The 24463-nt window shown below is 60.9% G+C and overlaps 1 protein-coding gene across 1 annotated transcript in view; it reads left to right on the top strand.

The window, feature by feature from the left end:
- Positions 1–24463, top strand: part of ARHGEF10L (Rho guanine nucleotide exchange factor 10 like) — a 52224-nt gene that overhangs the window by 25828 nt on the left and 1933 nt on the right. Inside the window, exons 14-28 of the mRNA XM_054175857.1 lie at positions 603–719; positions 817–909; positions 1938–2111; positions 4022–4167; positions 5582–5766; positions 6696–6811; positions 7612–7739; positions 10339–10439; positions 12171–12289; positions 14135–14221; positions 14343–14572; positions 14667–14821; positions 17744–17889; positions 20954–21128; positions 24109–24231. Of these exons, the coding sequence (XP_054031832.1) occupies positions 603–719; positions 817–909; positions 1938–2111; positions 4022–4167; positions 5582–5766; positions 6696–6811; positions 7612–7739; positions 10339–10439; positions 12171–12289; positions 14135–14221; positions 14343–14572; positions 14667–14821; positions 17744–17889; positions 20954–21128; positions 24109–24231 (2095 nt within the window). The remainder of the gene's footprint in view (positions 1–602; positions 720–816; positions 910–1937; positions 2112–4021; positions 4168–5581; positions 5767–6695; positions 6812–7611; positions 7740–10338; positions 10440–12170; positions 12290–14134; positions 14222–14342; positions 14573–14666; positions 14822–17743; positions 17890–20953; positions 21129–24108; positions 24232–24463) is intronic.

Here is a 24463-nt window from a genome sequence, read left to right on the forward strand (position 1 = left end):
CTTCAGGGAGTTGGAGAGAGCAGGAAGGTCTTCCCTGAGCCTCCTCTTCTGCAGGCTAAGCAACCCCAGCTCCCTCAGCCTCTGCTCCCAGGGCTGTGCTCCAGACAGGAAGGATGGAGAGAGACTGTTTACAAAGGCCTGCAGTGCCAGGACAAGAGGCAGTGGCTTTGAGCTGGGGGAGGGGAGCTTGAGACTGGAGATGAGGAAGAGTGAGGCTGGGGAGACACTGGCACAGGTTGCCCAGGGAGGCTGTGGCTGCCCCCTTCCTGGAGGTGCTCAAGGCCAGGCTGGATGAGGCCCTGAGCAGGCTGTGCTGGTGGGAGGTGTCCCTGCCCATGGCAGGGGGTTGGAGCTGGATGAGCTTTGAGGTCCTTTCCCATCTAACCCCTGCTGTGATTCCGTGACTGTTCCCAACCCTCCCCCTGCACCTCTCCGTGCTCACGGGCTGGGCTTGGAGCATTGAAGTGGTGCAGCCCCAACCTGGGCTCTCCCCAGCACCATCAGCATCCCTCCCAAAAGACCCAAGCCCCCCCATGCTTTGCTGGCCTCCCCTTTTGGGGGGAGCCCCCGTTCCCTCACCGCTCTCCTTGGCCTCCCCCCAGTTCTCCAAGTCGATGGTGCTGGATGTCTACAGCGACTACGTCAACAACTTCACCACTGCCATGTCCCTCATCAAGAAGGCTTGTCTCACCAAGCCTGCCTTCCTCGACTTCCTCAAGGTCAGCAGGGCCCAGGTGTGGCTGCACAGTGCTGCTGCTCACCGTGGTGGGTGCAAACTCCTCCTCTTGTTGGCCTTTCTTTCCCCCCACCCCGCAGAAGAGGCAGATGGCCAGCGCCGACCGGGTCACGCTCTACGGGCTGATGGTGAAGCCCATCCAGAGGTTCCCTCAGTTCATCCTGCTCCTGCAGGTAGGGGCAAAGGTTACCTGCCCCCCACCTTGCTGTGCAGCTGGGCTCAGCACTGCTTAGGCCACACCTTGAGTCCTGTCTCCAGTTCTGGGCCCCTCAGTTCAAGAAGGATGTTGAGTTGCTTGACCGTGTCTGGAGAAGGGCAGTAGGGCTGGGGAAGGGTCTGGGGCACAGGGCTGGGGAAGGGTGTGGGGCACAGGGCTGGGGAGGGGGCTGGGGCACAGGGCTGGGGAAGGGTGTGGGGCACAGGGCTGGGGAGGGGGCTGGGGCACAGGGCTGGGGAGGGGGCTGGGGCACGAGGCTGGGGAAGGGTGTGGGGCACGAGGCTGGGGAGGGGTGTGGGGCACAGGGCTGGGGAGGGGGCTGGGGCACAGGGCTGGGGAGGGGTCTGGAGCACAGCCCTGTGAGGAGAGGCTGAGGGAGCTGGGGTTGCTTAGCCTGGAGAAGAGGAGGCTCAGGGGAGACCTTCTTGCTCTCTCCAACTCCCTGAAGGGAGGCTGTAGACAGGTGGGGGTTGGGCTCTTCTCCCAGGCAGGCAGCCAGCCCCAGAACAAGAGGACACAGTCTCAAGCTGTGCCAGGGGAAGTTTAGGCTTGAGCTTAGCAAGAAGTTCTTCCCAGACAGATTCCCTTTGGGTTGTGCTGCCCAGGGAGGGGTTGGGGTCAGCATCCCTGGAGGTGTTGAAGCAAAGCCTGGAGGAGGCACTTGGTGCCATGGTCTGATTGATCAGCTAGGGTTGGGTGATTGGTTGGACTTGGTGAGCTTGGAGCTCTCTTCCGAGCTGGCTGCTGCTGTGATTCTTGTGTTTTGCAGCCTGGGTGCTGCAGGAAAGGGTTTAGCAAGGGACAGCTCTTGGGGCTGGCAGCTTGGCTGCAGTTTTGGGGCCCAGCCCAGGGCTCTCCTGCCAAGCTTTGCTTTCCAGAGGCGCCGGAAGCGCTCCCGGCCGCGGCAGCCCCGAGGAGGCCGATTTGCTCTCTTTTTGTTTTCTTGGGTGGCTTTTGCCCTCCCATCCTTTCTGCCTCTTTCAGGACATGCTGAAGAACACCCCCAAGGGCCATGCAGACCGCTTGTCCCTCCAGCTGGCCCTCACTGAGCTGGAGACCTTGGCGGAGAAGCTCAACGAGCAGAAGCGTTTGGCCGACCAGCTGGCTGAGATCCAGCAGCTCAGCAAGAGCATCAGTGACCGCAGCAGCCTCAACAAGGTGGGGGCCTGCAGCCTCCCCTCCTCACCTTTGTGCTGCCTGCAGCTTGGAGATAAAGCTTCTGGTTCCTGGGGCAATCTCCCCCAGGGTTGCAGAGGGGGGCAGGACACTGATGCCATCTCCCCCAAGACTGAGGGGGCAGGACCCTGATGGCATCTCCCCCAAGACTGAGGGGGCAGGACACTGATGGCATCTCCCCCAAGACTGAGGGGGCAGGACACTGATGGCATCTCCCCCAAGACTGAGGGGGCAGGACACTGATGCCATCTCCCCCAGGGTTTGGGGGGGGGCAGGACCCTGATGCCATCTCCCCCAGGGTTTGGGGGGGGGCAGGACCCTGATGCCATCTCCCCCAGGGTTGGGGAGGGGGCAGGACCCTGATGCCATCTCCCCCAAGACTGAGGGGGCAGGACCTTGCTGGCATCTCCCCCAGGGTTGAGGGGGACAGGACCTTGCTGGCATCTCCCCCAGGGTTGAGGGGGGCAGGACCCTGATGCCATCTCCCCCAGGGTTGGGGAGGGGGCAGGACCCTGATGCCATCTCCCCCAGGGTTGAGTGGGGCAGGACCCTGATGGCATCTCCCCCAGGGTTTGGGGAGGGCAGGACACTGATGGCATCTCCCCCATATTTGAGGGGGACAGGACCCTGATGCCATCTCCCCCAGGTTTGAGGGGAGAGGTTGGAGCTGGTTGGTAAGAGATGAAGCTTGTGGTTCCTGGGGGATGCAGCTCCCACCTCCCTGTCCTCCACGCCGGGGGCTTCGGGCAGCTCGGCTCCCTGTTGGACGTTGAGCACAATCAGATCTTGAGGCTGCCACGAGGAAATTCCCCTCCAGGGAAGGCCTGGAGGAGTTGCTTTGCACCTCTGCCGGGTTTTGCAACTGCTGGTGGAAGGGAAAAAGCCACTGCCAAACCCCCCTGAATGAAGCTCTTGCAACACATCCTGGGCTGGGGGTGGCTGCGGTGGCAGAACCCACAGCAGGCCACCAGCCAGCTGGGACCTGGGCTGAGGATTTAGGGCCAGAGGATGAAGACAGACTCCCAAAGGGCTGTAAAAGGGCCATGCTGGCCTGCCAAGGCTCTGCTCTCGTGGTTGGCCATGCAGGGGAAAAGGGGTTTGCAGTGTGCACTTCAAATCCTGGGTTCAGTTCTGGGCCCCTCACTCCAAGAAGGACATTGAGGGCTGGAGCAGGTCCAGAGAAGGGCAAGGAAGCTGGGGAAGGGTCTGGAGAAGAGGGCTGGGGAGGAGCAGCTGAGGGAGCTGGGGGTGTAGAGGCTGGAGCAGGTCCAGAGAAGGGCAAGGAAGCTGGGGAAGGGTCTGGAGAACAGGGCTGGGGAGGAGCAGCTGAGGGAGCTGGGGGTGTAGAGGCTGGAGCAGGTCCAGAGAAGGGCAAGGAAGCTGGGGAAGGGTCTGGAGAACAGGGCTGGGGAGGAGCAGCTGAGGGAGCTGGGGGTGTTGAGCCTGGAGAAAAGGAAGCTAAGGGGAGACCTTCTGGCTCCCTAAAAGGAAGTTGGAGCCAGGTGGGAGCTGTGCTGTTCTCTGAAGGAATAAGTGGCAGGGCAAGAGGAAATGTCCTCAACTTGCCCTGTGGGAGGTTTAGGTTGGCCATGAAGAGCAATTTCTCCCCCTTGAGGGTTGTCCAAGCCTTACCCAGGCTGCCCAGGGCTGTGGTGCCCTCCCTGGAAGGGTTTCAGGGCCGTGGTTTGGTGGTGCCCTGAGCAGTGCTGGGTTGGATCTTGGAGACCTCTGTGAGTGTTTCCTGGCCACCTCTGCAGCCCTTGGGGCTGGGCACGCTCCTAGCTGGAAGAAAATCCTTCCCTGGAAGCTAAGAAATCAAGCCAAGTGTTGGGACAGGAGGCTTCCAGGGGCCTCCCAGGCTGATGGCCCTGCCTGTTCCATGCCCTCTGCAGATGCTGAGCTCGGGGCAGAGGCAGCTCCTGCTCTGCGAGACGCTGACGGAGACTGTGTACGGCGACCGGGGGCAGCTCATCAAGTCCAAGGAGAGGAAGGTTTTCCTGCTCAATGACATGCTGGTCTGTGCCAACATCAACTTCAAGTACGTGCTGGTGGCCCCAGACCCCCACATCCCTTGGCCAAGTGGTGACAGGGTGACCCACCTCCCTTCCCCACCTCCAGTTCTGGGCTTAGTGCTTTGCTAGCTCTACCTCCAGACCTTTTCAAACCCCTTCCCCCTGTGCTGGGAGAAGGAATCCACTTGGTTTGGGGCTGCTCTGTCCCTCACTTATCTGAAGAGGGCCTGCAAGAAGGCTGGGGAGGGACTTCTCAGGATCTCAGGTCACACACCCCACCCCCTCCCCAGAGATGGAGTTGGGGCTGTTCAGGCTGGAGAGGAGAAGGCTCCCAGGAGACCTAATTGTGGCTGGAAAGCAGCCCTGAGGAGAGAGACTTTGGGGGTGCTGGTGGAGGAGAGGCTCACCAGGAGCTCTCAGAGTGCACTTGCAGCCCAGAGAGCCAAGCAGAGCCTGGGCTGCAGCAAGAGAAGTGTGGCCAGCAGGGCCAGGGAGGGGATTCTCCCCCTCTGCTCAGCTCTGGGGAGACCCCACCTGGAGTACTGATGATCCTTGGGGTCTCTTCCAACCTTAGTTACTGTGATACTGTGATACTGCCTCCAGTTCTGGAGCCCCTATGACAAGAGAGATCTGGAGGTGCTGGAAGGTGTCCAGAGCAGGGCCAGGAGGATGAGCAGAGGGCTGGAGCTGCTCTGCTGTGAGGACAGACTGAAGGAGTTGGGGCTGGTCAGTCTGGAGAAGAGAAGGCTCTGAGGTGACCTCATTGTGGCCTTCCAGGATCTGCAGGGGGCTACAAGAAGGCTGGGGAGGGACTGCTCAGGCTCTCAGGGAGTGATGGGACTAGGGGGAATGGAATGAAGCTGGAGGTGGGGAGATTCAGGCTGGAGGTGAGGAGGAAGTTCTTCCCCATGAGAGTGGTGAAGCCCTGGGATGGGTTGTCCAGGGAGGTGGTTGGGGCCCTGTCCCTGGAGGTGTTTAAGCCCAGGCTGGACGAGGCTCTGGGCAGCCTGATCTAGTGTGGGGTGTTCCTGTCCATGGCAGGGGGGTTGGAACTGGCTGATCCTTGTGGTCCCTTCCAACCCTGACTGATTCTGTGATCCTTCTTGGCATCCTTCCATCCCCTGGTGCTGGAGCTGGTGTGGAGGCCTGGAAGCTCTTGGGACCTCAGGGCTGATGCTCCAAAGGGGAAACCTCTCTATTAATCAATCTTTCCCCCCCCCTACTTTTGCAGGCCAGTGAACCCAGGGTAGGTGGCAAGCCTGGTCTGCTGTGGTTGGGTGCCCCACTTTTGGGGGTGCAGGCATGCCAGCAGTGCATGGTGTGGGGCTTGGCAGCTGGGGGCTTGGCTTGCACAAGGCATTCGGCGAGGGGCTGGCGGGCTGAGCCACGTCGCCCACCGACTGATGGCTTCTCTCTCTCTTGCCAATCCTCCCTTGGCAGAGGCCAGCTGGAAATTAGCAGCCTGGTGCCCCTGGGTCCCAAATACGTGGTGAAGTGGAGCACAGCCCTCCCACAGGTGCAGGTGGTGGAGGTGGGGCAGGAGAGCGGAGCCTATGACAAGGACAACGTCGTCATCCACAACGCCGGGGCCAAGCGGCATGCACCCAGCGGGCAGGCCTCGCACAGTGAGCTCTCATCCCTTCCCCTCCTGCAGGGCTGGGCTGTCACCACCTGTTAGAGGGCAGGAGGGCTCTGCAGAGGGACCTTGATGGGCTGAAGAGATGGGCAGAGGCCAACAGGATGGCATTCAGCAAGTCCAAGTGCCAGGGGCTGCACTTTGGCCACAGCAACCCCAGGCAGAGCTACAGGCTGGGAGCAGAGTGGCTGAGAGCAGCCAGACAGAAAGGGACCTGGGGTAGTGGTTCATAGTAGGCTGAACATGAGCCAGCAGTGTGCCCAGGGGGCCCAGAAGGCCAAGGGCATCCTGGCCTGCATCAGGAAGAGTGTGGCCAGCAGGAGCAGGGAAGTCCTTGTGCCCTGTGCTCAGCACTGCTGAGGCCACACCTGGAGTCCTCTGTCCAGTTCTGGGCTCCTCAGGTTAGGGAAGAGGTTGAGCTGCTGGAAGGTGTCCAGAGAAGGGCAACAAAGCTGGGGAGGGGTCTGGAGCACAGCCCTGGGAGGAGAGGCTGAGGGAGCTGGGGTTGCTTAGCCTGCAGAAGAGGAGGCTCAGGGGAGACCTTCTTGCTCTCTGCAACTCCCTGCAGGGAGGTTGGAGCCAGGTGGGGGTTGGTCTCTTCTCCCAGGCAGGCACCCATCCCCAGAACAAGAGGCCACAGTCTGAAGCTGTGCCAGGGGAGGTTCAGGCTGGAGGTGAGGAGAAAGTTCTTCCCAGCAAGAGGAACTGGCCATTGGAATGTGCTGCCCAGGGAGGTGGTGGAGTCCCCATCCCTGGAGGTGTTCAACAGGGGCTTGAATGTGGCCCTTGGAGCCATGGTTTAGTAGTCAGGAGGTGTTAGGTAATAGGTTGGACTTGATGATCTCTCAGGTCTTTTCCAACCTGGTTCATTCTGGGACATCCTCCTTGCATCTCATTTCCCTTCTTTCTCCAACCAAGATAAAGTCTACCTGGGGCCACCAAGGCTCTTCCAGGAGCTGCAGGACCTGCAGAAGGACCTGGCGGTGGTGGAGCAGATCACCCTTCTCATCAGCACCTTGCATGGCACCTACCAGGTATCTGTCTAGGTGGCAAAGCATGGGAGGAGCAGAGGGCTGGAGCTGCTCTGCTATGAGCACAGCCTGAGAGAGTTGGGGTTGTGCAGGCTGGAGAGGAGAAGGCTCCCAGGAGACCTCACTGTGGCCTTCCAGGGTCTGCAGGGGGCTGCAAGAAAGCTGGGGAAGGACTTTTGAGGGTGTCAGGGAGGGATAGGACTGGGGGGGATGGAGCAAAACTGGAAATGGGGAGACTGAGATTGGCTGTGAGGAAGAAGTTGTTCCCCAGGAGGGTGGTGAGAGCCTGGCACAGGCTGCCCAGGGAGGTGGTGGAAGCCTCCTGCCTGGAGGTGTTTGCAGCCAGGTGGCTGTGAGCAACCTGCTGTGGTGTGAGGTGTCCCTGGCCATGGCAGGGGGCTTGGAGCTGGCTGAGCCTTGAGCTCCCTTTCAAACCCTGACAGCTCTGTGGTTCTGTGGGTTGGGTTGAGGAGAAGCTTCTTTACAGTGAGGGTCCCAGAGCCTGGAGCAGGCTGCCCAGAGAGGTGGTGGAGTCTCCTTCTCTGGAGACTTTCAGAACCCACCTGGATGCATTCCTGTGGGCCCTGCTCAGGGTAATCCTGCTTCTGGCAGGGGGGATGGACTGGATGAGCCCTGGAGGTCGGTTCCAGCCTCTAAGGCTCTGTGGCTGGGTCGATCCAAGCTCTGTGTGCCCTGCCTGGTTCCTCACTGAGCCTTCCTGGGCACCTCATTCTCCTGGACCTCCACTGATGAAATCTGGGGACAGTCCAGGTTTATTCCATGATTTATGACTTTTCTTCCAGAACCTGAACATGACAGTGGCCCAGGACTGGTGCTTAGCCCTGCAGAGGATGATGAAGGTGAAGGAGGAGGAGATCCACTCTGCCAACAAGTGCCGCCTCCGCCTCCTGCTGCCTGGGAAACCTGACAAGTGAGTCTGCAGGTCACAGCTGGGTTCTTCCCACCCTGGGAGGGAGGAGGAGGAGCCTGAAGAGTACTGTGTACAGGTCTGGAGGCCTCAGTGTAGGGAGGACATGGATCTGATGGAGAGGGTCCAGAGGAGGGCCATGGAAATGATCAGGGGGTTGGAGCAGCTCTGCTCTGGGAACAGGCTGAGGGAGCTGGGGCTGTGCAGCCTGGAGAAGAGAAGGCTCCAGGGAGACCTAACAGCAGCCTGCCAGTGCCTGAAGGGGGCTACAGGAAAAATGGAGAGAGACTGCTTGCAAAGGCCTGCAGGGACAGGACCAGAGGCAATGGCTTCAGACCAGAGCAGAGCAGATTGAGATTGGATGTGAGGAAGAAGTTCTTCACCATGAGGGTGGTGGAGCACTGGAACAGGTTGCCCAGGGAGGTGCTTGAGGCTCCTTCCCTGGAGATATTCAAGGTGAGGCTCAGTGAGGCCCTGGGCAGCCTGATCTAGCTGGGGATGTCCCTGCTGACTGCTGGGGGTTGGACTGGATGAGCTTTGGAGGTCCCTTCCAGCCTGGCCCATTCCATGATCCAGAGGGACTTGGGTAGGCTGCAGAGGTGAGGCCAAGCCCACCTCAGAGAATCACACAATCAACCAGGTTGGAAAAGACCTCTGAGATCATCAGGTCCAACCTATCACCCAGCACCATCTGATCAACTCAACCATGGCACCCAGTCTATTTCTAGACACTTCCAGGGATGGTGACTCCACCACCTTCCCAGGCAGCCCAGTCCCACAGCCAATCACTCTTTCTGTGCTGAATTTGTTCCTGACACCCAGCCCAACATGGCTGGAAAGTCAACAACACCAAGTGCAAGGTGTTGCCACCTGGGTTGGGGCAGTCCCAAGCACAAGTATAGGCTGGGTGAGGAGCAGTCTGGAGAAGGCCTTGGGGGTGTCAGTCAATGACAAACTCCTCAGGAGGCAGCGATGGTCCCTGGCAGCCCAGCAGCCAGCTGAGTGCTGAGCTGCAGCCAGAGCAGGGAGAGCAGCAGCACAGGGAGGGGATTCTGCCCCTCTGCTCTGCTCTGCTCAGAGCCCACCTGCAGCACTGCCTCCAGCTCTGGGGCCCCCAGCACAAGGAGGACCTGGAGCTGCTGGAGAGACTCCAGAGGAGACCACAAAGGTGATCAGAGGGCTGCAGAACCTGCCCTGTGGGGACAGGCTGGGAGAGCTGGGGCTGTTCAGCCTGGAGAAGAGAAGGCTCCAGGATGACCTCAGAGCAGCCTTCCAGTACCTGAAGCAGAGCTACAGGGGAGGGACTTTTGCCAAGGCCTTGCAGTGCCAGGATGAGGAACAATGGCTTTGAGCTGGAGGAGGAGAGACTGAGACTGGAGATGAGGAAGGAATTCTGCCTAACATCCAGTCCAAAATGGCTGGAAGGTCAACAACACCAAGTGAGGCTCTCCAGGGCCATGGGCAACCTGATCTAGTTGGGGATCACAGGAGCAGAGGATGTCAGGGGTTGGAAGGGACCCAAAGAGATCATCCAGTCCAGCCCCCTGCCAGAGCAGGAGCAGAGAATCCAGCACAGGTCACACAGAACACATCCAGAGGGGGCTGCAAAGGCTCCAGAGAAGGAGACTCCACAACCTCTCTGGGCAGCCTGCTCCAGGGCTCTGGGACCCTCACAGTCAAGAAGTTCCTCCTTGTGTTGAGGTGGAACCTTCTGGGCTGCATCTTACATCCATTGCTCCTTGTCCTGTCCCAGGGTGCAGCTGAGCAGAGCCTGTCCCTGTCCCCTGCCTCCTGACCCCCAGCCCTCAGCTATTGATAGACACTGATCAAATCCCCTCTCAGCCTTCTCCTCTCCAGACTAACCACCCCCAGGGCTCTCAGCCTCTCCTCCCCAGGCAGTGCTGCAGTCCCTTCAGCATCCTTTGAGCCCTCCCTTGGACTCTCTCCAGCAGCTCCCTGTCCCTCCTGAGCTGGGGAGCCCAGAGCTGGCTGCAACATTCCAGCTGTGGCCTCAGCAGGGCAGAGCAGAGGTGGGGGGAGAACCTCCCTGGCTCTGCTGGCCACACTCCTCTGGATGCAGCCCAGGATCCCATTGGCAGCCTGTTCCAGTGCTCTGTGACCCTCACAGGGAAGAAATTCCCCCTTGTGTTGAGGTGGAACCTCCTGGGCTGCATCTTGCATCCATTGCTCCTTGTCCTATCCCAGGGTGCAGCTGAGCAGAGCCTGTCCCTGTCCCCTCCTGACCCCCAGCCCTCAGCTGTTGATAGACACTGACCAAATCCCCTCTCAGCCTTCTCCTCTCCAGACTAACCACCCCCAGGTCCCTCAGCCTCTCCTCCCCAGGGGGTGCTCCAGTCCCCTAATCATGCTTGCAGCCCTGTGCTGGCCCCTCTGCAGCAGCTGCCTGTCCCTCCTGAGCTGGGGAGCCCAGAACTGGACACAGTGCTGGAGCTGAGGTCTCAGCAGGGCAGAGCAGAGGGGAAGCTCCCTCGCCCTGCTGCCGGCTGCGGGGAACTCAGCCTTGGATGAGCTTTGGAGGTCCCTTCTGGCCTGGACCACCCCAGCACTGCATGATCCAGGTGGTGCTGCTCTCCCTGTGCAGGTCTGGGCGCCCCATCAGCGTCATGGTGGTCTTCATCACCCCAAACCCCCTGAGCAAGATCTCCTGGGTGAACCGCCTGCACCTGGCCAAGATCGGACTGCGTGAGTAGCCCCCTGGCACCTTGCCTGCCCTCAGCCCTGCTTGGCAGAGCACAGGGAGGGAGGGGGTTGTGTCCTTTGCACTTGTCCTGGTGTGAAATGGGACAGGGGAAAAGCTTGGGGAGCACTTTGGGGTGTTGTGCTGCTGGGTGGGGGTGGGAGTCTGGCTGCATCCATGGGCTGGGGGCCAGCTGCAGGGTGTTCAGCCAGGCCAAGTGGCCAGGTCCTGCCCTGCAGTCACACTGTCCTGCTTTGAGGCCAGGCAGATTCCCCTCCAGGCCCTGAGGGGGGCAGAAGAATGACACTCACCACACAAATGGAGTGCAGCAGTGATGGGAAACTTAAATGGGAAGGCAATTGGTGGTGTAGAGGAAGTACAGAGCACAGTGACAAAGGGAGCCCAAAGCCTACAGAGTCCCTTCCAGCACTCCCAGAGGTCCCCAGCAGTTCTCATCTCCCCACCTGAGGGTACACCCAAAACCCCCCAGGGCTCTTTCTTCCCCCCCTACTGCTAGGCTGGTCTCAGGCTGGCCAGGTCTGAGACTGCCCTTCCCCCCCTTCCCCTCCTGGCATTAGGCCTGGACAGACCTTGAGATCCTCCCCCACCATTACCTGAGGGAGAGCATCTCCCACATGAGCAGAGAGGGAAGAAAGAGGCAGAGAAGGACTTTGCAGATGGATTTGTAGGGCACAGGATATTATGGGTATGAAATACTCAGCTTCTTCTGTCCACTCTGGGCACAGGAGGTGTGACTCCTGTGGCAGGAACAGGAGGCACCCAGCCTGAACTGCCACACACAGCAACCCCATGCAGTGCTCCAGGCTGTGGGGCAGGGTGGCTGGAAAGTTGCTTGGCAGAGAGGGATCTGGGAGTGCTGGGTGACAGCAGCTGAAGAGGAGCCCAGGCTGTGCCCAGGTGCCTGAGAAGGTCACCAGCAGCCTGGCCTGGAGCAGCAGCAGTGGGACCAGCAGGAGCAGGGAATTGATTCTTCCTCTCTGCTCAGCACTGCTGAGGCCACAGCTTGAGTCCTGGGGTCAGTTTTGGGCTCCTCACTCCCAGAAGGACATCGAGAGGCTGGAGCAGGGCCAGGGAAGGACAATGGAAGCTGGGGAAGGGTCTGGAGAACAGGGCTGGGGAGGAGCAGCTGAGGGACCTGGGGGTGTTGAGCCTGGAGGAAAGGAGGCTGAGGAGAGACCTTCTGGCACTCTGCAGCTCCCTGAGAGGAGGCTGGAGGCAGGCAGGGCTTGGTCTCTTCTTCCAGGGAACAGAGATAGGATGAGAGGAAATGCAGGCAGACCCTTCCCCAGCTCCATTGCCCTTCTCTGGCCCTGCTCCAGCCCTCAATGTCCTTCCTGGAGTGAGGAGCCCCAAACCTCAACCCAGCCCTCAAGCTGTGGCCTCACCAGTGCTGAATGCAGGGGGACAATCCCTGCCCTGCTCCTGCTGCCCACAGCAGTGCTGCTCCAGGCCAGGCTGCCGCTGCCCTTCTTGGCCACCTGGGCACTGCTGGCTCAGCTTCAGGCAGCTGCTGACCAGCACCCAGGGATGGGGACTCCAGCACCTCCCTGGGCAGCCTGTGCCAGTGCCTGTAAGCTTTGGGCTGCAGGTGGGGGTTGTTCAGGGGTGGAAAGGAGAGCTGTGTACCTCAAACTGCTAATGCTGGGGTGCCTTTGGTGAGGGCAGGGGTGCTGGGGGTCACCTTGGTCACCCTCAGTCTTCTCTGCTGTCTGCAGGGGAGGAGAACCAGCCGGGCTGGCTCTGTCCTGACGAAGACAAGAAGAGCAAAGCTCCTTTCTGGTGCCCCATCCTCTCCTGCCACATGCCTGCCTTCTCCAAGGCCCTTGATCTTCAGGTAAAAGTGATGGCCAGCTTCACCTCCAGCCCACACCAAGAGCTCCTTCCCACCTCCAGCCATCATTTGGGGGAATAAAAGCACAATTCCTTTGGTCCTGCCCTTGGGTCACAGCCACCCCATGAGTGCTCCAGGCTGGGAGGCAGAGTGGCTGGCAACTGCCCAGTGGGGAGGGACCTTGGGGGTGCTGGGTGACAGCAGCTGAAGATGAGCCCAGGGGGTGCCCAGCTGACCAAGAAGGTCACCAGCAGCCTGGCCTGGATCAGCAGTGGTGTGGGCAGCAGGAGCAGGGCAGGGATTGTCCCCCTGGACTGGGGACTGCTGAGGCCACACCTTGAGTGCTGGGTTGAGTTTTGGGCTCCTCACTCCAAGAAGGACATTGAGAGGCTGGAGCAGGTCCAGGGAAGGGCAAGGAAGCTGGGGAAGGGTCTGGAGACCAGGGCTGGGGAGGAGCAGCTGAGGGAGCTGGGGGTGGTGAGCCTGGAGAAGAGGAGGCTGAGGGGAGACCTTCTGGCTCTCTCCAGTCTCTGAAAGGAGATTAGAGCCAGGTGGTGCTCAGCCTCTTCTCCCAAGGAACAAATGATAGGGTGAGAGGAGACAGCCTCAGGTTGCTCCAGGGGAGGTTTAGGTTGGCCATGAGGAACAATTTCTTCCCCTTGAGGGTTGTCCAGGCCTGGCCCAGGGTGGAGTCCCCATCCCTGGAGAGGTTTCAGAGCTGTGAAGATGTGGTGCTAAGGGCCATGGCTTGGTGGTGCCCTGCCAGCTGGGCTTGGTGGTGCCCTGCCGGCTGGGCTTGGTGGTGCCCTGCCAGCTGGGCTCGGCGGTGCCCTGCCGGCTGGGCTCGGTGGTGCCCTGCCGGCTGGGCTTGGTGGTGCCCTGCCGGCTGGGCTTGGCGGTGCCCTGCCAGCTGAGCTTGGTGGTGCCCTGCTGGCTGGGCTTGGTGGTGCCCTGCCGGCTGGGCTTGGTGGTGCCCTGCTGGCTGGGCTCGGTGGTGCCCTGCCAGCTGGGCTTGGTGGTGCCCTGCCGGCTGGGCTTGGCGGTGCCCTGCCAGCTGGGCTCGGTGGTGCCCTGCCGGCTGAGCTCGGTGGTGCCCTGCCAGCTGGGCTTGGTGGTGCCCTGCCGGCTGGGCTTGGCGGTGCCCTGCCGGCTGAGCTTGGTGGTGCCCTGCCAGCTGGGCTTGGTGGTGCTCTGCCAGATGGGCTTGGTGGTACCCTGCCAGCTGAGCTTGGCGGTGCCCTGCCAGCTGGGCTTGGTGGTGCCCTGCCGGCTGAGCTTGGTGGTGCCCTGCCAGCTGGGCTTGGTGGTGCCCTGCCGGCTGGGCTTGGTGGTGCCCTGCCAGCTGGGCTCGGTGGTGCCCTGCCGGCTGGGCTTGGTGGTGCCCTGCCAGCTGAGCTTGGTGGTGCCCTGCCAGCTGGGCTTGGTGGTACCCTGCCGGCTGAGCTTGGTGGTGCCCTGCCAGCTGGGCTTGGTGGTGCCCTGCCGGCTGAGCTCGGTGGTGCCCTGCCGGCTGAGCTTGGTGGTGCCCTGCCGGCTGGGCTTGGTGGTGCCCTGCCAGCTGGGCTTGGTGGTGCCCTGCCTGCTGAGCTTGGTGGTGCCCTGCCGGCTGGGCTTGGTGGTGCCCTGCCAGCTGGGCTTGATGATCCTAAAGGGTCTTTCCAGCTGTGATCCTGGTGCCAGGGTGGGTGAGCTGGAGGAGGAGACTTAAGCTGGCTGCAATGGCAGAAACTGGGGATACAGTTCTGGGTGTGTCTTGACCTTGAGCTCTGGGGCACGTGCTGATAACCCTTCACCTCCTGGCCTGGGCTGGAGGTGAGCTGGAGCCCCCTGTGCCTGCTCTCTCCCCAGCTGGGCGCCGCCGTGCACAACCCGGTGCAGTCCTCCCTGCTGGGCTTCTCCGCCGTCAGCACCTCGCTGCCGCAGGGCTACCTCTGGGTGAGCAAAGCAGCCCCCCCAAACGGGGCAGAAGCCACCAGCTTTGAGTCCTGCTGGCTGCAGACCCCCTGCCCCCTGCTGCTCATGGCTGGAGCCAACCCCCAGCTTCTGCTCCTGGCAGGTGGGGGGGGGCCAGGCAGGCGCCGGGGGCCTGGTGGAGATCCTGTCGCTGTACCGCGCCGTGCCGCGCACCGTCAAGTCCTTCCCGGTGGCTTCCCCGGTGCTGTGCATGGAGTACATCCCTGAGGTGGGTGAGGAGGACCTGGCAGGCACCCAGGAGCCCAGACCCACCACTGAGCAGCCCTCAGCATCCCCACATCCCACGGTCTGCCTGGGGTTACGGGACGGCAGGTGAGCCTCCCCCCGCCCGCAGCCCTCCGCCGGCACCAGAGCCTTGAGGGCCAGCACTGACCTCCTGCCTCTCCCCTCCCCGTTCTCTCCTCAGCATCATGGTCTATGGCAGCGTGGACATGGGGGCTCAGTGCCTGCTGACCTGCAAGAGCCCAGGCACACAGCCTGTCCTCTGCTTGAGGCACAGCCCAGAGTACCTCTTTGCGGGGCTGCAGGATGGGACCGTGGCTGCCTACCCCAGGAGCAACGGTGAGGACAGGCCCCAAGGGAGCTGTTGGGTGGGACACCCTGAAACCCCTTCAGGGAGTTGGAGAGGGCAGGAAGGTCTCCCCTGAGCCTCTTCTGCTCCAGGCTAAGCAACCCCAGCTCCCTCAGCCTCTCCTCCCAGGGCTGTGCTCCAGACTCCTCCCCAGCTTTGTTGCCCTTCTCTGGACACCTTCCAGCAGCTCAACCTCTTTCCTGACCTGAGGAGCCCAGAACTGGACACAGGACTCCAGGTGTGGCCTGAGCAGTGCTGAGCACAGGGCACAAGGACTTCCCTGCTCCTGCTGGCCACACTCTTCCTGCTGCAAGCCAGGCTGCCCTTGGCCTTCTGGGCCCCCTGGGCACACTGCAGGCTCATGTTCAGCCTACCATCAACTGCTACCCCCAGGTCCCTCTCTGCCTGACTGCTCTCAGCCACTCTGCCCCCAGCCTGTGGCACTGCCTGGGGTTGTTGTGGCCAAAGTGCAGCACCTGGCACTTGGATGTGTTCAATCTCCTGCCCTTGGCCTCTGCCCATCTGCCCAGCCTGTCGAGGTCCCTCTGCAGAGCCTCTCTACCCTCCAGCAGATCAACTCCTGCCCCCAGCTTGGTGTCACCTGCAAATTCACTGCTGATGGACTCAATCCCCTCCTCCAGATCATCAATAAAGATATTGAACAGGCTGGGGCCCAGCACTGATCCCTGGGGCACACCACTGGTGCCTGGCTGCCAGCTGGCTGTGGCACCATTCCCCACCACTCTCTGGGCTCAGCCTCCAGCCTGTTCCTAGACCAGCTCAGAGAGCTGCTGGTCAAGCCAGGGGCTGACAGCTTGGAACAGCTTTGCCTGCCTTCACCTCAGGCCAAGGCTTGAGAGCCTTCCTCCTCACTTGGGCTCTCAAGTACCTTTGCTTCATCACTAGAGGGTAGGAAAGAGCCTCACACAACGCTTGCTGCTGGCCTAGATTGGGACCCAACCCTTCCTCTGCCCTCAGCTACCCTGCAGTGAGCAGCACCCAGCTCAGGGAAGCCTCTTCAGTGGCTCTTGGGAGGTCCTCCACAGCCCCTTGCCCCCACCTCAGAGCCCCCAGCCCCATCCCCAGCTGCTTTAAGGAAGCAGCTTTCATGTGCCTCTCCATTTCCACAGGCAGCAAGCTGCAGGGTGGAGGTTTTGATTGGGGGGTTAGGAAAAAGCCTGTCCTAAAATAGTTCCTTTTGGGGCTTTCTCTCTCTTTTTTTCCCCCTGTTGTTATTAATAGAGGGGTGGAGGGGGGGGTGGATAAAAAGGAGGATTGGCTGAAAAGCTGCTGAGGAGGGGAGCAGAGGTCTGAGGAGCCCAAAGGGCTCTTTTCATCCCTTGGATCTTAGAGGGGTTTGGGGTAAAATGAATACAATTGAGTTGGAACTAAAGGGGGGGGAACAAAAAGAGAGAGAAATTAACTCTTGAAGCAGCTCAGCCACTGCTGGTGAGGAATTCATCCAAATCTGGCACAAAGCTCCTCCCAGATCAGCCTGGGAGCACAGAAATGGGCAAAGGGAAATGAAAGGCCATGAAAAGGCTGCATGGGGAAAAAGAGACACTGAAATGCTTGCTTTGAGCAAAAGAAAGGGAATTTGGGGCTTGCCCCATGGGGCCAGGTGGGCCACTGTGGGCTGGTACAAAGCTGTTTGCAGTGGGGGGGAAAAGGAGGTTGAGGGAAGGCTGGAACTGGGGTGTGAGCTGCCCCTCCCTCCCTGCCCCCCCCCCCCCCCCCCCCATCCTTTTGATTGTGGCATAGAAATGCTTGGAGGTGACCCTGGGGACACAAAGAGGGTTGCAGCAGACCCCAGCAGGTGTTTCAAGGGGTTTCAGCTGCATTTGGTTTTGCTGAGCATCCAATCACCTCCTGGGCTGCAGCAAGAGAAGCAAGAGGTACAGCAAGGCCAAGGGCAGGGTGCTACAGCTGGGGCAGGGCAATCCCAGGCACTGCTAGAGGCTGGGCAGGGACTGGCTGGAGAGCAGCCCTGGAGAAAAGGACCTGAGGGTGCTGGGGGAGGAGAAGCTCAGCAGGAGCCAGCAGGGAGCACTTGCAGCCCAGAGAGCCAAGCAGAGCCTGGGCTGCAGCAAGAGAAGTATGGCCAGCAGGGCCAGGGAGGGGATTCTGCCCCTCTGCTCCACTCTGCTGAGACCACAGCTGCAGCTCTGGGGCCAGCTCTGGAGCCTCTGTGCCAGGAAGGCTCTGGAGGGGCTGGAAGGTGTCCAGAACAGGGCCAGGAGGAGGAGCAGAGGGCTGGAGCTGCTCTGCTGTGAGCACAGCCTGAGGGAGTTGGGGTTGTGCAGGCTGGAGAGGAGAAGGCTCCCAGGAGAGCTAATTGTGGCCTTCCAGGATCTGCAGGGGGCTGCAAGAAAGCTGGGGAGGGACTCTTGAGGGTGTCAGGGAGGGATAGGACTGGGGGGGATGGAGCAAAACTAGAAGTGGGGAGATTGAGATTGGCTGTGAGGAAGAAGTTGTTCCCCAGGAGGGTGGTGAGAGCCTGGCACAGGCTGCCCAGGGAGGTGGTGGAAGCCTCCTGCCTGGAGGTGTTTGCAGCCAGGCTGGAGGTGGCTGTGAGCAACCTGCTGTGGTGTGAGGTGTCCCTGCCCATGGCAGGGGAGTTGGAGCTGGCTGAGCCTTGGGGTCCCTTCCACCTCTAACAGTTCCATGATTCTCTGACTATCCCATCCCTGTGTGTGAGCATCATTCTCCTGCCCTTTTTGGGGGGCAGCAGAGCATCTGTCCTGCTCTGAACTGGGGCAGGACCACAGCGGGGCTGGGGGGTGGCAGCCATCCCCCCTCTGCTCTGGTGTGAGGTGTCCCTGCCCATGGCAGGGGGATTGGAGCTGGCTGAGCCTTGAGCTCCCTTCCAACCCTGCCAGTTCTGTGATTCCCTGCTCTCCTTGTTGCCCCAGGGGGGCTGTGGGACCCAGCTGAGCAGCCAACCTGCCTGAGCGTGGGGCCCGGCCCGGTGCGAGCCCTCCTGACGCTGGATGAGACCCTCTGGGCCAGCTGTGCCAACCAGGTCACTGTCCTGGATGCCACCAGCCTCCACACCCAGGTAGGGAGCACTGCCTGGGGCCCAGCTGCATCTGGGGATGGGGGGGGATGTTGGTTTTAGCCCCAAAGGATGTGGGTGGGGGCAGAGAAAGCCCTCGGGGGTGTTGGGCGACTGATGGCCGAAGGGGAGCCAGGGTGTGCCAGGCTGGAAACAGCAGGCAGGTTCTGTCCCTCTCTGCCCCAGGGTTCATCAATGTTCAAGGCTTAAGGGTGTTGAGGTGTGGTTAGGAGGGGGTTGAGCTGAAGATGAGCCCAGGGGGTGCCCAGGTGGGCAAGAAGTTCGCCAGCAGCCTGGCCTGGAGCAGCAATGCTGTGGGCAGCAGGAGCAGGGCAGAGATGGTGCCCCTGGAGTGGGCACTGCTGAGGCCACACTTCAAGTCCTGGGTTGAGTTTTGGGCTCCTCACTCCCAGAAGGACATTGAGAGGCTGGAGCTGGTCCAGAGAAGGGCAAGGAAGCTGGGGAAGGGTCTGGAGAAGAGGGCTGGGGAGGAGCAGCTGAAGGGAGCTGGGGGTGTTGAGCCTGGGGAAGAGGAGGCTGAGGGCAGAGCTGCTGGCCTGAGAGGAGCCTGGAGTCAGATGGGGCTTGGTCTCTTCTCCTTTGCATCAGAGGATAGGATGAGAGGAGATGGCCTCAGGTTGTCCCAGGGGAGGTTTAGGTTGGGCATCAGAAGAAACTTCCCTGAAAGGGCTCTCAGAGGCTGGCCCAGGCTGCCCAGGGAGCTAGGGCTGAAGCCTCATCCCTGGAGGTGTTGAGAAGCCTTGCAGATGTGCTGCTGGGTGTGGGGGGAGCATGGTTTAGCCCCAGGCTTGGTAGGGCTAGAGAATGCTTGAACTGGGTGATCTTAGCAGCATCTTTTCCAAGCCAAGTAGTTCCCTGGTTCAACCTCCCAACCTTTTTCCCCCCTGCTGCTTCTCTTTGCTTTGGGCTCCTTTCCCTCTGATGCTGAGCTGCAGGAGGACTCTGCTGAGCTGTCTCCTGCAGCTGCCTAACCACAGAATGCTGAATAGCTGGGGGTTCTGGGGAGGGTTTTAGGGGTTTTTTTGCTTGCTTTTAAAACAGGCTAAGCCTCCTCTCTTTCCTCCCACCTTTGCAATTCCCCCATGCAGTGCTCAGCCTGAGTTTGCATGGATTAGCTGTTGTAAAGAGCCAGCCACAAGGCTCTGCTGGCCATGAATAATGCAGCAGGGCACTGGAGTCCCCTCTCCAGCTCCCCTTTTGCTTGTGGCAGGAGCCAGGTGGGAATTCTTGCAGGAGAAAAAGGGATGGGGAAGCAAAAATAACCCAAACCATGTAGAGGGAGGCAGGAGGGGCTGGGGGCAGGGGCAGGAGGGGCTGGAGAGAGGGTGGGAGGCAAGAGGGCGTTGGTGGGGTGCAGGAGGGGATGGGTGGGGGGGAGGAGGGGCTGGATAGAGGGTAGGAGGCAAGAGGGGCTTGGTTGGGTGCAGGAGGGCATGGATAGAGGGTGGGATGCAAGAGGGGCTGGGTGGGCTGCAGGAGGGGCTGGGTGGGGTGCAGGAGGGGCTGGAGAGAGGGTGGGGAGGCAAGAGGGGCTTGGTGGGGTGCAGGAGGGGCTGGGGGGGGCAGGAGGGGATGGATAGAGGGTGGGATGCAGGAGGAGATGGATGGAGGGTGGGAGGCAGGAGGGGCTGGGTGGATGGAGGGTGGGGTGCAGGAGGGGATGGATGGAGGGTGGGGTGCAGGAGGGGCTGGGTGGATGGAGGGTGGGGTGCAGGAGGGGCTGGGTGGATGGAGGGTGGGATGCAGGAGGGGCTGGGTGGATGGAGGGTGGGGTGCAGGAGGGGCTGGGTGGAGGGTGGGTGGGGTGCAGGAGGGGCTGGGTGGAAGGAGGGTGGGATGCAGGAGGGGCTGGGTGGATGGAGGGTGGGATGCAGGAGGGTCTGGGTGGATGGAGGGTGGGGTGCAGGAGGGGCTGGGTGGATGGAGGGTGGGATGCAGGAGGGGCTGGGTGGATGGAGGCAGGGGTGCAGGAGGGGCTGGGTGGATGGAGGCAGGGGTGCAGGAAGGGAGCTGGTTGGTGGCTTGCAGGAGGGGATGTGGTGGCAGCAGGGCACTGGAGTCCCCTCTCCAGCTCCACTTTTGCTTGTGGCAGGAGCCAGGTGGGAATTCTTGCAGGAGAAAAAGGGATGGGAAAGCAAAAATAACCCAAACCATGTAGAGGGAGGCAGAAGGGGCTGGGGGGGGGGGCAGGAGGGGCTGGAGAGAGAGTGAGAGGCAAGGAGGCAAGAGGGGGTTGGTGGGGTGCAGGAGGGGGTGGAGAGAGGGTGGGATGCAAGAGGGGCTTGGTGGGGTGCAGGAGGGGCTGGGTGGGATGGATAGAGGGTGGGATGCAAGAGGGGCTTGGTGGGGTGCAGGAGGGGCTGGGTGGGATGGATAGAGGGTGGGATGCAAGAGGGGCTTGGTGGGGTGCAGGGGGTAGGACTGGATGATCTCTTTGGGTCCCTTCCAACCCCTAACATCTGTGCATCAAGAGTGTGGCCAGCAGAGCCAGGGAGGTTCTCCTCCCCCTCTGCCCTGCCCTGCTGAGACCTCACCTGGAATACAGCAGCCAGCTCTGGGCTCCCCAGCTCAGGAGGGACAGGGAGCTGCTGGAGAGAGGCCAGGGAAGGCTCCAAGAATGCTGAAGGGACTGCAGCACTGCCTGGGGAGGAGAGGCTGAGAGCCCTGGGGGTGGTTAGTGTGGAGAGGAGAAGGCTGAGAGGGGATTTGATCAGTGTCTATCAATAGCTGAGGGCTGGGGGTCAGGAGGGAGGGCACAGGGACAGGCTCTGCTCAGCTGCACCCTGGGATAGGACAAGGAGCAGTGGATGGAAGCTGCAGCACAGGAGGTTCCACCTCAGCATGAGGCAGGAACTTCTTCCCTGTGAGGGTCCCAGAGCCCTGGAGCAGAGGGGTTGTGGAGCCTGAGGGCTGGGGCTCAGGAGGGAGGGCACAGGGACAGGCTCTGCTCTCTTGCTCCCGGCGACGAGGGAGGCCAAGCTGGCAGCACTTTTGGGGGGGAGCAGCCAACCCTTTGATTGCCTTCTGGGGGTTCCCCTTTTGGCAGCAAACCTTTGAGGCCCACCCTGACCCCGAGGCCAGCGTCACACACATGATCAAGGCGGGCAGTGGGGTCTGGATGGCCTTCTCCTCGGGCTCCTCCATCCGCCTCTTCCACACCGAGACCCTGGAGCACCTGCAGGAGATCAACATCGCCACCAGGACCACCTTTGTCCTCCCAGGTGAGCTCCCCACCTTCCCCTGCCTCTTAGTTGGCATTCAAAGGATGGATGGAGTTGGGGCTGTGCAGTCTGGAGAGGAGAAGGCTCCCAGGAGACCTCATTGTGGCCTTCCAGGATCTGAAGGGGGCTACAGGAAGGCTGGGGAGGGACTGCTCAGGCTCTCAGGTAGGGATAGGACTAGGGGGAATGGAATGAAGCTGGAGGTGGGGAGATTCAGGCTGGAGGGGAGGAGGAAGTTCTTCCCCATGAGAGTGGTGAAGCCCTGGGATGGGTTGTCCAGGGAGGTGGTTGAGGCTCCATCTCTGGAGGTGTTTAAGCCCAGGCTGGATGAGGCTCTGGCCAGGCTGCTCTAGTGTGGGGTGTCCCTGCCCATGGCAGGGGGGTTGGAACTGGCTGATCCTTGTGGTCCCTTCCAACCCTGACTGATTCTATGATCCTATGTGTTGGGTTGCTTTGTGGCCTTGGTGGTTTGCGGAGGAGCTGTGTGTGCAGCTGACCTGCTTAGTGCTGTGGAAAGCTTTGAGCTTGGACCTTGGCAGGCTGCAGAGCTGAGCCCAGGACAACCTCATGAGGCTCAACAAGACCAAGGGCAAGGTCCTGCAGCTGGGGCAGGGCAATCCCAGGCACTGCTAGAGGCTGGGCAGGGACTGGCTGGAGAGCAGCCCTGGAGAAAAGGACCTGGGGGTGCTGGGGGAGGAGAAGCTCAGCAGGAGCCAGCAGGGAGCACTGGCAGCCCAGAGAGCCAAGCAGAGCCTGGGCTGCAGCAAGAGAAGTGTGGCCAGCAGGGCAGGGAGGGGATTCTGCCCCTCTGCTCCACTCTGCTGAGCCCACAGCTGGAGCTCTGGGGCCAGCTCTGGAGCCTCTGTGCCAGGAAGGCTCTGGAGGGGCTGGAAGGTGTCCAGAGAAGGGCCAGGAGGAGGAGCAGAGGGCTGGAGCTGCTCTGCTGTGAGCACAGCCTGAGGGAGTTGGGGTTGTGCAGGCTGGAGGGGAGAAGGCTCCCAGGAGACCTCATTGTGGCCTTCTAGGATCTGCAGGGGGCTGCAAGAAAGCTGGGGAGGGACTTTGGAGGGTGTCAGGGAGGGATAGGACTGGGGGGGATGGAGCAGAACTAGAAGTGGGGAGATTGAGATTGGCTGTGAGGAAGAAGTTGTTCCCCAGGAGGGTGGTGAGAGCCTGGCACAGGCTGCCCAGGGAGGTGGTGGAAGCCTCCTGCCTGGAGGTGTTTGCAGCCAGGCTGGAGGTGGCTGTGAGCAACCTGCTGTGGTGTGAGGTGTCCCTGCCCATGGCAGGGGGCTTGGAGCTGGCTGAGCCTTGGGGTCCCTCTAACCTGAACATCTGTGACTCTCTTACTGACTCCAGAATCCTGCAGTGGCTCAGGTTGGAAGGGACCTCAGAGATCATCCAGTTCCAGTTACCCTGCCATGGGCAGGGACACCTCTTGACTTGGGTCCTCAAGCCCTCATCCAACCTGGCCTTGAGCATGTGTGACCCTGTGTGATACTGTGATGTGCAGGGAGGAGGCAGCCACAGCCTCCCTGGGCAGCCTGTGCAGAGTCTCAGCACTCTCCTACTGAAGACCTTCTTCCTCAGTTCCACTCTAACCCTGCTCTCCCTCAGCTTCAAACCATTCCTTACTTGGCCTGTGTCCAGACACCCTCCTGCCAAGTCCCTCTGCAGCCTTCCTGCAGGATCCCTGTGGAGCTCTGGACCAGGCTGCCCAGGGAGGTGGTTGGGGCAGGGCAGCTCTGAGGTCCCCTTGGCCTCTTCTCCACGCTGAGCAGCTCCAGCTCCACCCAACCTATGCTGGGAGCAGGGATTCCATCGGCCTGGAAAGGCTGAACCAGCTGATCCTTGAGCTGCCTTCCAAGCTGATTCTCTGCTTCCCTCCCTCTGGGGCATGCTGGGCTGGCTCCCACCTTGTTGCAGCTTCCAAGTGACATGATTGTGTAATTAGTCCCAGCCACACTCCTCTTGTAAGTCACTTAGTGCCTTCTCTCTCTCTCTCTTTTTCCCACCCTCCCCTTTCCCTTTTTTCAGGGCATGTTCAATTATTTATCACTTCCTTCCCTGGCTGGGTATTTAATGCATTTTTGAACTCCTGCTCCTTCATCCTTTTTAACTTGACAGGTCATTAATAAAGTCCTCCTGGAGAGAAACCCAACTTGCATCTCCACAGACAGAGCTCCTCGCCGCCGCTGCTGCTGTGCAGGGCTGAGTCCCAGGGATAAAATATTCATCTGCCATTACAAGTCTTCACTCTTCCCTGCCTTGGGCTTTTCTGCTTTCCCCCTCCCCCCCCTTGCTTTTTACCTCCTCTTTTTGTTTATTTATATTTGGAGCCTTCTCCCTCGGCAGAAGAGATCTTTGTGGCGAGATGCTGCGTGGCCTTGGAGGGCCTCTCCGGCCTCTCCTCCCCAGGCAGTGCTGCAGTGCCTTCAGGAGCCCTGGGGCCCTCCCTTGCACCTCTCCAGCAGATTCCTCTCCTCTCCTCTCCTCTCCTCTCCTCTCCTCTCCTCTCCTCTCCTCTCCTCTCCTCTCCTCTCCTCTCCTCTCCTCTCCTCTCCGAACCTCTCCGAACCTCTCCGAACCTCTCCGAACCTCTCCTCTCCGAACCTCTCCGAACCTCTCCGAACCTCTCCTCTCCGAACCTCTCCGAACCTCTCCGAACCTCTCCTCTCCTCTCCTCTCCTCTCCTCTCCTCTCCGAACCTCTCCTCTCCTCTCCGAACCTCTCCGAACCTCTCCTCTCCGAACCTCTCCTCTCCGAACCTCTCCTCTCCGAACCTCTCCTCTCCGAACCTCTCCTCTCCTCCCCAGGCAGTGCTGCAGTCCCTTCAGCATCCTTGGAGCCCTCCCTCGGACTCTCTGCAGCAGCTCCCTGTCCCTCCTGAGCTGGGCAGCCCAGAGCTGGCTGCAGCATTCCAGGTGGTGTCTCAGCAGCCCAGCCCTCACCCTCTCTCTTTCCCTGCCTTCTCTTCCAGGCCAGAAGCAGGTGCGTGTCAGCAGCCTCCTCATCTGCCAGGGCTCGCTCTGGGTGGGCACTGACCAGGGCATCATTGTGCTGCTGCCTGTGCCCCGCTTGGAGGGGATCCCCAAAATCACCGGTGAGCACCAAACCCCTTCCTGCCACAGCCCCCAGCGTGCTGGGGGTGGCAAAGGCCCTCTGGAGGCCACCCAGTCCAAGCCTCCCCAGCGTGTGCTGGAGCTTCCAATCATAGAGTCAGCCAGCTTGGAAAAGGGCTCAGAGCTCAGCCAGGCCAACCCAGCACCTCCTGACAACCAACCCATGGCTGCAAGGGCCACATCCAAGCCCCTCTTGAGCACCTCCAGGGATGA

The sequence above is a fragment of the Dryobates pubescens genome, chromosome 33 (genome assembly GCF_014839835.1).
Source record: "Dryobates pubescens isolate bDryPub1 chromosome 33, bDryPub1.pri, whole genome shotgun sequence".
NCBI lineage: Eukaryota > Metazoa > Chordata > Aves > Piciformes > Picidae > Dryobates > Dryobates pubescens.